Raw genomic sequence first — 12280 nt, forward strand, 5'->3', positions numbered from 1 at the left:
AATTGATTTGTAGAGATTCCATATAAAATTTTGATTCAATTCGCTCGAAATCTCATGGAGAGATGTGAGATTTGTGGATGCTTAAAATACACTACGAAATCTCCCAATTCTCTTTAATTCCTCAACTTTCTCAAATTCTTTAAAATCAATTTCTAATTGAATACACTTAGAATATTATAAACTTCTTTAAAATCTTAATTGAATACACCCAGATTTCTAAGGATTTTAATAAACTATCTTAAAATTCTAATTGAATACATCTTGAATTTCAAAGGAATACTTAAAATTCTAATTGAATACCTCTAGATTCATTAAAAGAATCAAAATCACTCAAAATCACAATTGAATACACCCCTCTAAATACCACTTCTAAATCATTTAGTACTACGGCCTAATGGTATCCTCTTCACTTATAAGTGAGAGATCTTAGATTTAATTCTCACTAATGGCGAAGTTGAAACACATTATTGCTAGTCCATTGTGAGGCTAAGCCCACCTCATCTCCATTAGTATAGATAATATTTTTTGTTAAAAAAAATACCGGTTCTAAATGGCTTATAACATTTCTTTTTTTACTGGGCATGACAAAGATCTTTTGAAAAGTCAATAAATCATTTTTTCACAAAAATGTAACTCATGATTTTTAGTACATTTTGCAAAGTTGTACAAAAACAAGAATAAAACAAATTTACTAGCATTTACCCTGCACCATAAGCTTCATTACAATTTTTTTTTCCTTTAATGCATCGATATATTTATACTAAGTGGTGAACAATTGGTTATTAAGCCGCACAATGAGTCATCACATGATTTGGAATCAAACTTGCTGTATACAAGACTTGAATCTAAGATTTCTCACTTACAAATAAAAAAAAGACCTCCAACTTATAAATAGAGAAAAATATCTTTAAACCGGAAAGTTAAGTGGTAAGGATTCATAAAGTTAATGCAAAACATTTTAGAGACAAATGTAAAACCAATTAAAACCGTGAGTTGCGCTTCTTTTTAATAACCCTCGCTGAGTGCAAACTAATAAGAAAGAAAAAAAGTGTTATTAGTGAGTAGTGACTCGATCTTTCCCTCCTTTGTTTTCAAAGCAGATTAAATGTACCTAACAATTTGATTAGGACAATAGACCCAAAATAAAATAAATTTATCCCAACTTGGGCAAGTATGCTGATGAAAATTCAAAAGAAAAATCAACTCCTGGTTGTGCTGATTGGAGAGCAAGAATGCAAGTTCATTAGGTACTTCTGTGATGTGTACGGATCAAGTTGTTTGATCAGCCCTCAACAATAAGAAGTACCTGCATCATGAAACATACATAAGATAATTGTGAGGTCAAATTTCAAACTCATGACTCACAATAAAATGGAAGCCTCGGTGTCATCGATCGGGGATTGCTTAGTTTTGTTTACTATGAACAATTTTTTGGATGGGATGAAAGTATAAAAATAATATGAGACGTAACAACTGTTGCAACCTTAATGGGATTGCTTAGTTTTGTTTGCGCTGGACAATTTATAATCAAATCGAAATTAACACCATATTCAACGTACATTTTTCAATCTTTACGCAAACAAAAGTACTTAGCACTTGGAGGCAAAGTTTAGTCAAGAATAGAAGGAGATCTTGACCATGTATGGGGGTTCTTAATTAATTGGTATCACAATGCTTATTTATAGACTTTTCTTTTCCTAATATTAAATTCAGTAATTAGGGAAAATTGACTCGGTTTTGGTTTTTTATTTTTTTCTAAATGATATTCGGGATGATAAGGTACAAATATTTTGACATGAATGAATGTTCTTAATAACCACTTGAAATACAAACTTTTTACATAGCTACACCATTAGGGTAAATTGACTCGGTTTCGGTTTTTTTTTTTTTTTCCTAAACGATATTCGGGATGATAAAGTACAAGTATTTTGACACATAAATGAATGTTCTTAATAACCACTTTAAATACAAACTTTTTACATAGCTACACCATCTAACCAAACAGGTTCTACATTTTCCTTGTGGTTTTTTTCTTTTTCTTTTTTCTTTTTTTGTTAAACAAAGGGCCGGACTAAAAGCCAAACAAAAGGGAAATTACAAGATAATGGCGCGAGATCGAGAAAGATGGAGCTTGCTCAAAATAGACCGGATCCAAAGTATGAGAGACGCTCAGGTTGGCCAACTTATCAACTACAAAATTCATTTTACGATAGACATGTTGAATATTACATTCTCAATCACGTTGTAACATCACACAACAAACTTAAATCAATTCACCAATAGGATGATTATCAGTGGCACCATGTGAAAACCCAAATTTCAAAAGTCTTATCAAATTATGTAGAAAACCCTAATTCTAAATGGTGTAAATTGCGTACAATCCAGATTCAATATTTCAAGTGTGCAATACACGTAGATTGAATTTTATAAAGAAATTGGGGCTGGCCAATGTCAATGGTTTTAAATGGTTGGAGATGGATGGATGGATGGATGGATGGCTAGGAAGGAACCCTTACCCACTAAGAAAACCTTTACATGCCCTCTTCTTCTTGGTCCTTCTTCTAGTTCTAGATCTCTGGCTTTTCAGAAATTTCCAGGACACTACCTAAATTTATTCTACTTCTTTTCTATCATCTAATTTATTTTATTTTCAGGCTGACGCTTAACCTAAATTATTGAACTATTCAAGGTCATTTTGATTTTAAAATTTTGCCCGCCCACACAATTTTTTTTATTTTTTTTTAAATTATAAAAAACCAGGCCAAAGCATTAAGCATGCTATCTTTAAAAGTTAGGGACTATGAAAAAATAATAATACAAATCTATGCAGTGATGTTGCACTTACACCTGCTTGATGCAATTTAAAATCTTAGATCGATGACTTAACTACTATATCTCTTTCTCATTTGCGATTATTGCTATTTTCTAGGTAAGATCGTTCTGGATATATAACTTATAAGTGTATATTTTAACCTAATTTCTGTGCAGTTTCCACAATGATCATTGTCTTTTTTTTGTCAACACACAATTATCATGAATTGTGTAAGATTATAATTGCCATAAACTCATAAACCTCTTGTTTTTAGAGCAAATAAAATTACAATTTCACGTTATGTGATGCGAAAATTCTACAATACACTGGTGTATGACATATTGAACAACTTGAATTGCATGACTAAATTTTAATAATTATTCAATCTAAAATTAATGCATCTCATACATATATGTATTATAAAGAATTTTGACGTCGGTATACAACATGATGTGAAAAATAAACCACTAGCTTTTGATGAAGTATCATTGGTGGCATTAAATTAGTCTGGCTACCAGATAAAAAGGAGCATAAAGGCCAAAGATAATGCGCCTGTTGTAGGAAGGCATCTCAATCGGGATATGTGGATCGTTGCATTACGTTACCATGAGTGTTTTGGGGCGTCTTGCAAATATGTTTCAAATACCGGGTATATAATTGCAATTTTTTTTCTTTAAAGGAAAAGCCGTATTGTGATTATATAATAGCATTTTAAGTGCTTATAGCATTCTTTTCAAGACGTGCTCATAGCATCATCATTAATTACAATAGTCCTCTACTTAAAGTGATTTGTATCATTGATGCACAGTTCAACGTATCATGTTATTATTCAATTTTCTCCTTTTATATTTTAATAAAGAATGACATTATAAGTATACAGTAGTATGTCAAGCATATCTTCGAGATATCCTAAAGTGTGACATCCCACATCGTCCAAGGAAGTGATCCTTATATGTATATTCTTATTCCTACCTAGCACGAGTCATTTTGGGAGCTCACTGGTTTCGGGTTCCGTAGGAACTCCAAAGTTAAGCGAGTAGCACGCGAGAGCATTCCCAGGACGGGTGATCTATCGGAAAGTTCTCGTGTGAGTTCCCAAAAACAAAACCGTGAGGGCATGGTCGGGACCCAAAGAGGACAATATCGTGTTACGGTGATGGAGCAGACCCGTGAAGTGGTCCCCCCAGGGCGGGATGTGACATAAAGCGTTTTTAGTATCACCATTAATTCTATATTTGCTCAAAGGTTTTTATGCTTAATTCATTGTATCATGTTCATTTTAACGAGTTCATTTCCAAGTACGATTCTAAGGAATAATTAAAAGAGAATTTTAAGATATTAAAAATTGGATAAAATAAAAATGGAGGATGAGGAATGTAGACCATATAGAGGTTGTAGGTGGTGAGGGAGTGGATCATGTAAGCCTTATATGTATATTCTTATCTCTATCTAGCACGAGACTTTTTGGAAGCTCACTAGCTTCGGATTCTATAAAAGAACTCTAAAGTTAAGCGAGTTTGCGCAAGAACAATCCCAGGATGGGTGACCTACTGAGAAGTTCTCGTGTGAGTTCCTAGAAACAAAACTGTGAGGGCATGGTCGGGGTCCAAAACGGATAATATTGTGCTACGGTGAAGTCGAGCCCGGGATGTGACAATTTGGTATCAGAGCCAATCCCTGGCCAGAAGTGTGTCGACGAGGACGTTGGGTCCCTAAGGAGGGTTGATTGTAACATCCTACATCGCCCAGGGATGTGGATCCTGTAAGCCTTATATGTATAGTTTCATCTCTACCTAGCACGAGGCCTTTTGGGAGCTCATTGGCTTCGGGTTTTGTAAAAACTCCGAAGTTAAGCGAGTTCGCACAAGAGCAAACCCAGGATGGGTGACCCACTGGGAAGTTCTCTTGTGAGTTCCCAGAAACAAAATCGTGAAGGCGTGGTCGGGGCCCAAAGCGGACAATATTGTGCTACGGTGGAGTTGAGCCCGGGATGTGGTGGGGGCCCAGGTTGAGATGTGACAATTTGGTATTAGAGTCAATCCCTGGTTGGAAGTGTGTCGACGAGGGCGTCAAGCCCTTAAAGGGGGTGGATTGTGAGATCCCACATCGCCCAGGGGAGTGGATCTTGTAAGCCTTATATGTATATTGTCATCTACATAGCACGAGACCTTTTGGGAGTTCACTAGCTTTGAGTTCCATAGGAACTTCAAACTTAGGCAAGTTCGCTCGAGAGCAATCCCAGGATGGGTGACCCACTGGAAAATTCTCGTGTGAGTTCCCAAAAAAAAAACCAGTGACGGAGTGGTTGGGGCCTAAAGTGGACAATATAATGCTATGGTGGAGTCGAGTCCGGGATGTGGTGGGGGCCTAGGCCGGGATGTGACAATTTGGTATCATAAGCAATCCCTGACTGGAAGTGTGCCGACGAGGACGTTGGGCCCCTAAAGGGGTGGATTGTAACATTCCACATCGCCTAGGGGTGTGGATCCTGTAAGCCTTATATGTATAGTCTCATCTCTACCTAGCAAGAGGCTTTTTGGGAGCTCACTGGCTTCGGGTTCTGTAAGAACTTCGAAGTTAAGTGAGTTTGCACGAGAGCAATCCCAATATGGGTGATCCATTGGGAAGTTCTCGTGTGAGTTCCCAGAAACAAAACCGTGAAAGCGTAGTCGGGGCCCCAAGTGAACAATATGGTGCTACGGTGTAGTCGAGCCAGAGATGTAGTGAGGATCCGGGACGGGATGTGACAATATCTTCGAGACATCCTAAAGCGCTTTTAGTATCACCATTAATTCTATATTTGCTCAAAGGTTTTTATGCTTAATTCAGTGTATCATGTTCATTTTAAGGAGTTCATTTCCATGTACGATTTTAAGGAACAATTAAAAGAGAATTTTAAGATATTAAAAATTGGATAAAATAAAAATGGAGGATAAGGAATGTAGAGACCATGTAGAGACCATGTAGAGGTTGTAGGTGGTGGTCCAGGTGGAAGAGACGTGAACTAGCATTGGTTTTATAGAGGCCTTAATATGTTGAATGGTATTCATTTCACCACCAAAAGAAAAAAGAAATGAATGGAGATTTGGAAATTGGGATTTATGAATATGAAAGCTACGTGTATATATATATTACTACAAATATATATATATATATATATATAAGGAAGTGTTATTCGCACTCTAAAAATCTCATTCTACACTTCTCATAAATGTATTTTTCTTTCAAATATAAAAAATTTAAAATGTAAAATGAGATTTTTAAAATGTCAATAACGATTATATATATATATATATATATTAAAAGGCGGTAGCTTCAGGCTTGATGAATATTGATAATGATTATGGATCCATAAAAGTTAAAACTTTAACCAATGGTGGTGATAAAAAATAGAAAGATCCCACAAATAGGCAAGAAAACAGTAACCTGAAGCAGAAAGTACAACCAGAATAATATGTCTGCATGGTTGAAGAAAAGCAATATCATTAAATATTTAAATGATTAATTTCCATAAATATTTAACAAGAATAAGGAGAGGACGTGGAGGCCTCAACACCGTCCATTTGCCACAAATTGTTGTTATTGCTGTTGTTGACTTTATCGTGTCTCTGTCTGCTGTTAGCTGTTTTAACTTGAAGCTCTTTCTTGTTCTTCTTGTTCTCATGTAAAACCATTTCTCTCTCTCTCTCTCTCTCTCCTTCCAATTCAAAAACTTTTTGTGTTTTCTGTGTGTGATTTGGTGATTGTTGTTGGGTTTGGATTAGAATTTATTTTGTTTTGGAAAAACAGAAAAACTCCAAAAGAAAGAAAAAGTGGAAATTTAGTAGTAAAGGCAGCAGAAGAGGAGTGGGATTGTTGGAGTTTTGGGCAGCAGAGATTACAGAGCGCCAATTTTTTAGCCGGTTTTGTTGTGTTGTTACAACGTTAGATTGTTTTAGATAGATAGATAGATAGACAGACAGAGAGACAGATACTAATATTGTTTGAGAAATTATAGGATTCTCTTTCAAAACAAACACACCCCAAAAATATCTTTGCTTTTTATTTTTAGTTTGATTTCATTTGATTGATTCAAAAGGATTTTCTTTTACCTTTGGAGAGAGGCCATGGCTGCTGCTGCTGCACCTCAATTTCATCACAACTGTATGCAGTCTCCTCTCCTTTTCTTTTCTTTTAATTTCTTTTTCTTCTGAATTTTGTGTTTTTATTTTTTTATTTTTTGTTTTGTTTTGTTTATGTGATTGATTGAGCTAACTCCGTAATCTGATTTTATGTGATCAGCTCTTAAAAGAGAGCAGGAAGAAGAAAAAGATTCAAACCCACATGTTCAATCCTCAGAATTGTTCACTTCCAATCTGGTAATTTTCAATTTATTTCATGTCTTTTTTGAATTTCAATTGTCATGCTGTATATCCAAATAGTACAACTCTTTTCGCACTCCCTTGTTTGTTTCTGTCTCTTGATTCACCGTCGATTTATTCGAGTCCAAGGGACGAAGAGGGTGTGAAAATCATTTCCCTTATTTAATTGCAATGATTACTGGGTGTTTTTAGGCCTAACCGCTTAAGCTTTCAAGGTTAGATTGAGTTGCCGTGTTGAATATTTAGATTTCGATGCGCGATTCGCAGAGTTTTTATTTCTGCTTGCTTATGATCCATGAAAATCTGATTTATGAATTTTTGGGTTTGTTTGTGTGTGTCTTAAAGGCCCTCAGCAAGGATGGGAGCCCATCTGATACAGCATCATGTATATCAACCGTGGGAGATACAAATGCTAGTGTCAAAAAAAGTGATGCAGATGCAGATTATGAATCCTTGACTTCTTATCCACCCACCACATATTACGGATACACGTATCCAGGTTTGCTGCAGCTTCTCATGACTCCGGTCCATAATTCGTGTTCATAGAATACTTTTAACATCTGATTGTTACCATGTTAGCAGGTTATGAAATGGAAAACAAGGATACTATGTTGGTGGAACCGGGATGGAGATGCAATACCCGGTAAGTTCCCTTACTATCTCACAATTGCGCACGAAAAACATTGATATGTATCTGGATTCTTACAGCCGTTGATTTCAACGTGCCTTTTGATTACTTCTGGTATTGTGCGATTTGTAACAAAATGATCTTATAGTCACTATTGCTTCATTTAGGTCATGCAAGCAGATAATGGATCTTTTGTCTACTTGATGCCAGGATTTCAGCCTGGTTATGATCCATACTCAACGTACATGCCCTTTTCTCCAATCGGTAGTGATGGGCAGTACGTTGGTCAACAGATGTATCCCCCCATGAGCCCCGTGTACCAAGCTCCTATTTCCTCTGGATATAACCCTTCTCTTCCTCCTCATGGGGAGTTCGTCCAGTCACCCTACTTGTGGGATCCATCTCTTGTTAGAGATGGAACATTTGGAAATCCCTACAATGGAGTCCTAGAAACACCGCCCCACAAACCTAATTTCTCTTCCCCTAGTCACACTCGTGCTCCACTCTCTAAATCTTCCAAGCCGTTGGATGTTGAATCAGGTTATGGTGCGCGAAATCAGTCAAAACCAGTAAACAAGGTAGAGTACTATTTCTTTCTGCTGGTGGCATTGTATTCTCTTATCTTGGGCATTTTGATGGATTTTTCAATGATGTCCAGGCCTCGCTGCGTCCCCCAAGTCTTCAAACAGAAGCGCTAGCGAAAGGTTACTTTTCGGTAGTAAAGGGTCCGGTCTATAACCAAGGGACAGCCGGACTGCTCTATCCAAACAATTCTCCAACTTTAAAAACAAATGCAAAGGGCTGGGGTGCCTCTGACAAGTTGAAACCAAGAAGTAAGGCTAATGGTGTTAAGGATATTAATCTGTTTAATGAGAAGAACCATGGTCCCAGAACAACCAATCCTAAAGGTGCATTGGTGTCCGGAGCTGACAAAGAGAATGGAAAATCTGATGGCATAGCGTCTGTCATTAGGAAGGATCAATATAACCTCCCCGACTTTCCAACCAAATACGAGCAAGCACTTTTCTTTGTGATCAAATCTTACAGTGAAGATGATATTCATAAAAGCATTAAGTACAATGTGTGGGCTAGTACTCCTAACGGGAACAAGAGGCTAGACAATGCGTATCAAGATGCACAAGAGAAGGCGGCACAGAAGGGATGCAAGTGTCCTGTCTTCCTTTTCTTTTCGGTATGCTGGAGATTTAGACCTTATTTTTGATGCAGGAATTTTCTACTGCAGACTTTTAGGCCTTTGGTCTCTGAAATGATTTACTAATGCAATCTTTGCTTCTCTGTTTTATGATGTGCTTCAGGTTAATGCAAGTGGTCAGTTTTGTGGAGTAGCTGAGATGATTGGTCGTGTCGACTTCAATAAGAACATGGACTTCTGGCAGCAGGATAAGTGGAATGGTTATTTTCCGGTCAAGTGGCATATCATAAAAGACGTCCCAAACCCACAGTTACGGCATATAATACTCGAGAATAATGAGAACAAGCCTGTGACCAATAGTAGAGACACGCAAGAGGTGTGCAAAACCAACTAATTGTTTGATTTCATTTCTCTGCATATTATCTTAAATTATCAATCTGAATCTGTGATTATATTTATATTTTACAGGTGAATTTTCTTCAGGGTATTGAACTGCTGAACATATTTAAAAATCATATGTCAAGGACATCGATACTGGATGATTTTGATTTCTATGAAAACCGCCAGAAAATGATGCAGGAGAAGAGGATCAGACAATCTACACCTTACTACGAACTGCAGGTATGCCGCTGCTCTTCCTTTCTCTCGATTCTTTTCAGTCAAAGAAAAAGTTGATTAAGTAAAATTCTTGCACGTATAAAGGATCAAATGCAATATTGGTGTTAGAAAGATGATTCTCTTTAACTACAAAAGGATTAAGAATAAAGCAAGTAACAAAGTGGAGGGTGTGGTGCCATTCAAATTTTTGAAATGGGGATGACTTTATTCTATTCTTTCGGATAGGATAACATTTATTATATTTTGTGGGGAATTGATTTCCGCACTCTCGTTTTCTTTCCCTGCATCCCTCTCATTTCTTCGGGCATTGGATAAATCAAAGAAAAAAAATATACAGGCATAAACAAGGAGAGGAGTGCAGAAGGACAAAGCGGGAGAGTTAAATTTTGTTCTTTCGGTTTGCTTGAAACTTGTTTTCATCTCGGAATGTTAACCAGAAATTGTGTTTTATGTTGCAGCAAAAAATAAGTGAGTTAAGTATCGGTGCTGAGTAGGGGCCTCAGGTTAAAGGCAAAGGAAAGGATGCAGAGATATGGGCATATGACAGACTAGACTATACACCAGAAAACCAGAATCAACGTTTCGAGCAGTTAAAAGATGTAAATTTGCAGATGAAATCCGAAGACGTAGAATCGCCATCGTCGTTTTCCCATCAAAAAAATGAGAGAGGAAATGGTGGCTTTGGAATCCAAGTCCTCTCTCTCCCTCCTCTGCCTACATACAGTAGCTTTTGTTCTCTCAGCATAAAGTGTATTTGGTTCCTTGTTTTGTGTTCACAAATGTAATTCGGAAAAAGAAAAAATAAGAAAAAATAAAAAATGCTGGTAGCTTTAATTTCTTTAAAATATCTTGGTGGGAGAATAATCCGTCGATTTTCTATTAGTGCAAAATATTGATGACTCAATCCTAATATTGTGACCTCCTAACGTTGATCTAAAAATTCCTACCTACTGCTACTTAGGTTCTGTCTAGAGGCTATGCGATTGGTCATACCCCGATTAATGCTTAGGACGTATGAAAATTAAAAAAGGGCGCCTAGAACTGTTGATGCGTCCATTTAGCCCGTCTAGATCCGCCTATGTTGTGACTCACATAGACAGAAACTAAATAAATTTCATTTTGCATATATTTTTTTAATAAATTGTAATGGACTTATTGAATACTTAAATTAACACACATTATATGTTTTCCATATTTTCATTATACTTCAATACTTCATAATATATATGTCATTCTATTTTGTAATTTATATATGGGTTAATCTTAGTTTACTATCCTAAAGTTTCGTGGTTTTTAACATTTGATACATGAAGTTTTTTCATTCCAGAGTCATACCTCAAGTCTTAATTGGACATGGGAAGTTTGGTACGTCTATTAAGTTGGCTGTCAAGTCGGCTGTTAAATGACAGCCAACTGTTAAATGATGATGTGGCGTCTATATGAACAATGACTGAGTATCACGTATCAATATAGACCTACGTAGATATTAAAAAAAAAAAAATTAAAAACTTTAAAACTTAAATAAAATAAAATAAAAATAAAAGCAAACAAATTTGGAATGTCACACCCCTACCCACCTCTTCCTTCCCGTCCGACTGCCGCACCACCATGACTTCTGCAATTCCATCTTCTTCCCTCTCAGTTCTCTTCTTCTCTCTCCAAACGTCCATAACTCTAATAAATTACGAAGGCGTCTTCTCTCATCTGGCCCCTCCTTTACTCCCCGATCGTATTCCCTTGTATGCGGCGCGATCCAAATTAACGGCGCCGACGACCCCGACGACGCACTCTCACCCGTCCTTTGTCTGGTTCTGGAAATCGCGGCGGAGGGTGTCGTCTCTTGGATCGACGAGCAATTTTTGGTGTTGCGGGAGCACTGAGGCGGAGGAGGGACGGAGGGGCAAAATGGGAGGAAGACGACAGTGGTGCTGCGGGAGCACTGGTTGCTTGGAATGCCATGATTGCTGGGTATGCCCAGAAATAGAAATAAAAACCCTATTTTTAAATAGAAATAAATATCCAAATTTCTCTCTCTCCGTCGTCTTTTCGATCCAGCCTGCAACTACCATTCTCTGGTTCCCACGCATCGGTTCGACTTGCCATTGTTTTTTTTCTGTAAGAAATTTTTTTAGGGTGAGAGAGATTCAATTTCAATCCACTGTGTATGTATATGTATATGTGTGGTCTTGTATGATTTGATTTGAGATTTGGGGTTTGGGCTTTGGGCTTGGATTGTGATAAGTGGCTGTGGTGATCTGGTGTGAAATCGGAGAAATTGGCCCTCGCCAAGTGTCCTGTCACGATCAAGAATGTCGAGCAGCTTAAGCCACCAGCGCATTTGCTCGATTCCGTCGCGGATGGCGTTGCAGACGTCTAGGGCTTTGACAATGCGCTTGAAGTAGGAGGGGAAGAGAGAAATGGAGCGGGTGGAGTCGAAGAGGGAGGGGGAAGGGTGGGTGCATACGCCCAATTTAAAAAAAAAAAATATTTATTTTTTTATTTTTTAATATCACGTGGTGTCCAATCATTGCTTACGTGGATGTCATATCATCAGTTAACGACCTTAACAGATGTATAAAAGTGTTCCAAAATTATAATTTTATGTACCATTCTAGGATGAAAAAAACTTCATGTATCAAATGTTGAAAATCAAGAACTTAAGATAGTAAACTGATATTAACCCTTTATATATATATATATATATATAT

General features: G+C 37.1%; 1 protein-coding gene across 1 annotated transcript; it reads left to right on the forward strand.

The window, feature by feature from the left end:
* Nucleotides 1–6507: 6507 nt before the first annotated feature.
* On the forward strand, nucleotides 6508–10476 carry LOC103953297 (YTH domain-containing protein ECT2). The gene is given in 10 exon segments (XM_009365036.3): nucleotides 6508–6955; nucleotides 7094–7170; nucleotides 7519–7672; nucleotides 7756–7770; nucleotides 7773–7816; nucleotides 7969–8379; nucleotides 8460–8993; nucleotides 9118–9330; nucleotides 9423–9575; nucleotides 10031–10476. Coding segments are annotated over 10 exon segments (1674 nt in total). The 5' UTR covers nucleotides 6508–6918; the 3' UTR covers nucleotides 10067–10476.
* Nucleotides 10477–12280: the final 1804 nt, after the last annotated feature.

This window comes from the organism of the source record quoted next, unplaced genomic scaffold, assembly GCF_019419815.1.
Source record: "Pyrus x bretschneideri cultivar Hongxiangsu unplaced genomic scaffold, Pyrus_bretschneideri_v1 Contig50, whole genome shotgun sequence".
Classification (NCBI taxonomy): Eukaryota; Viridiplantae; Streptophyta; class Magnoliopsida; order Rosales; family Rosaceae; genus Pyrus; species Pyrus x bretschneideri.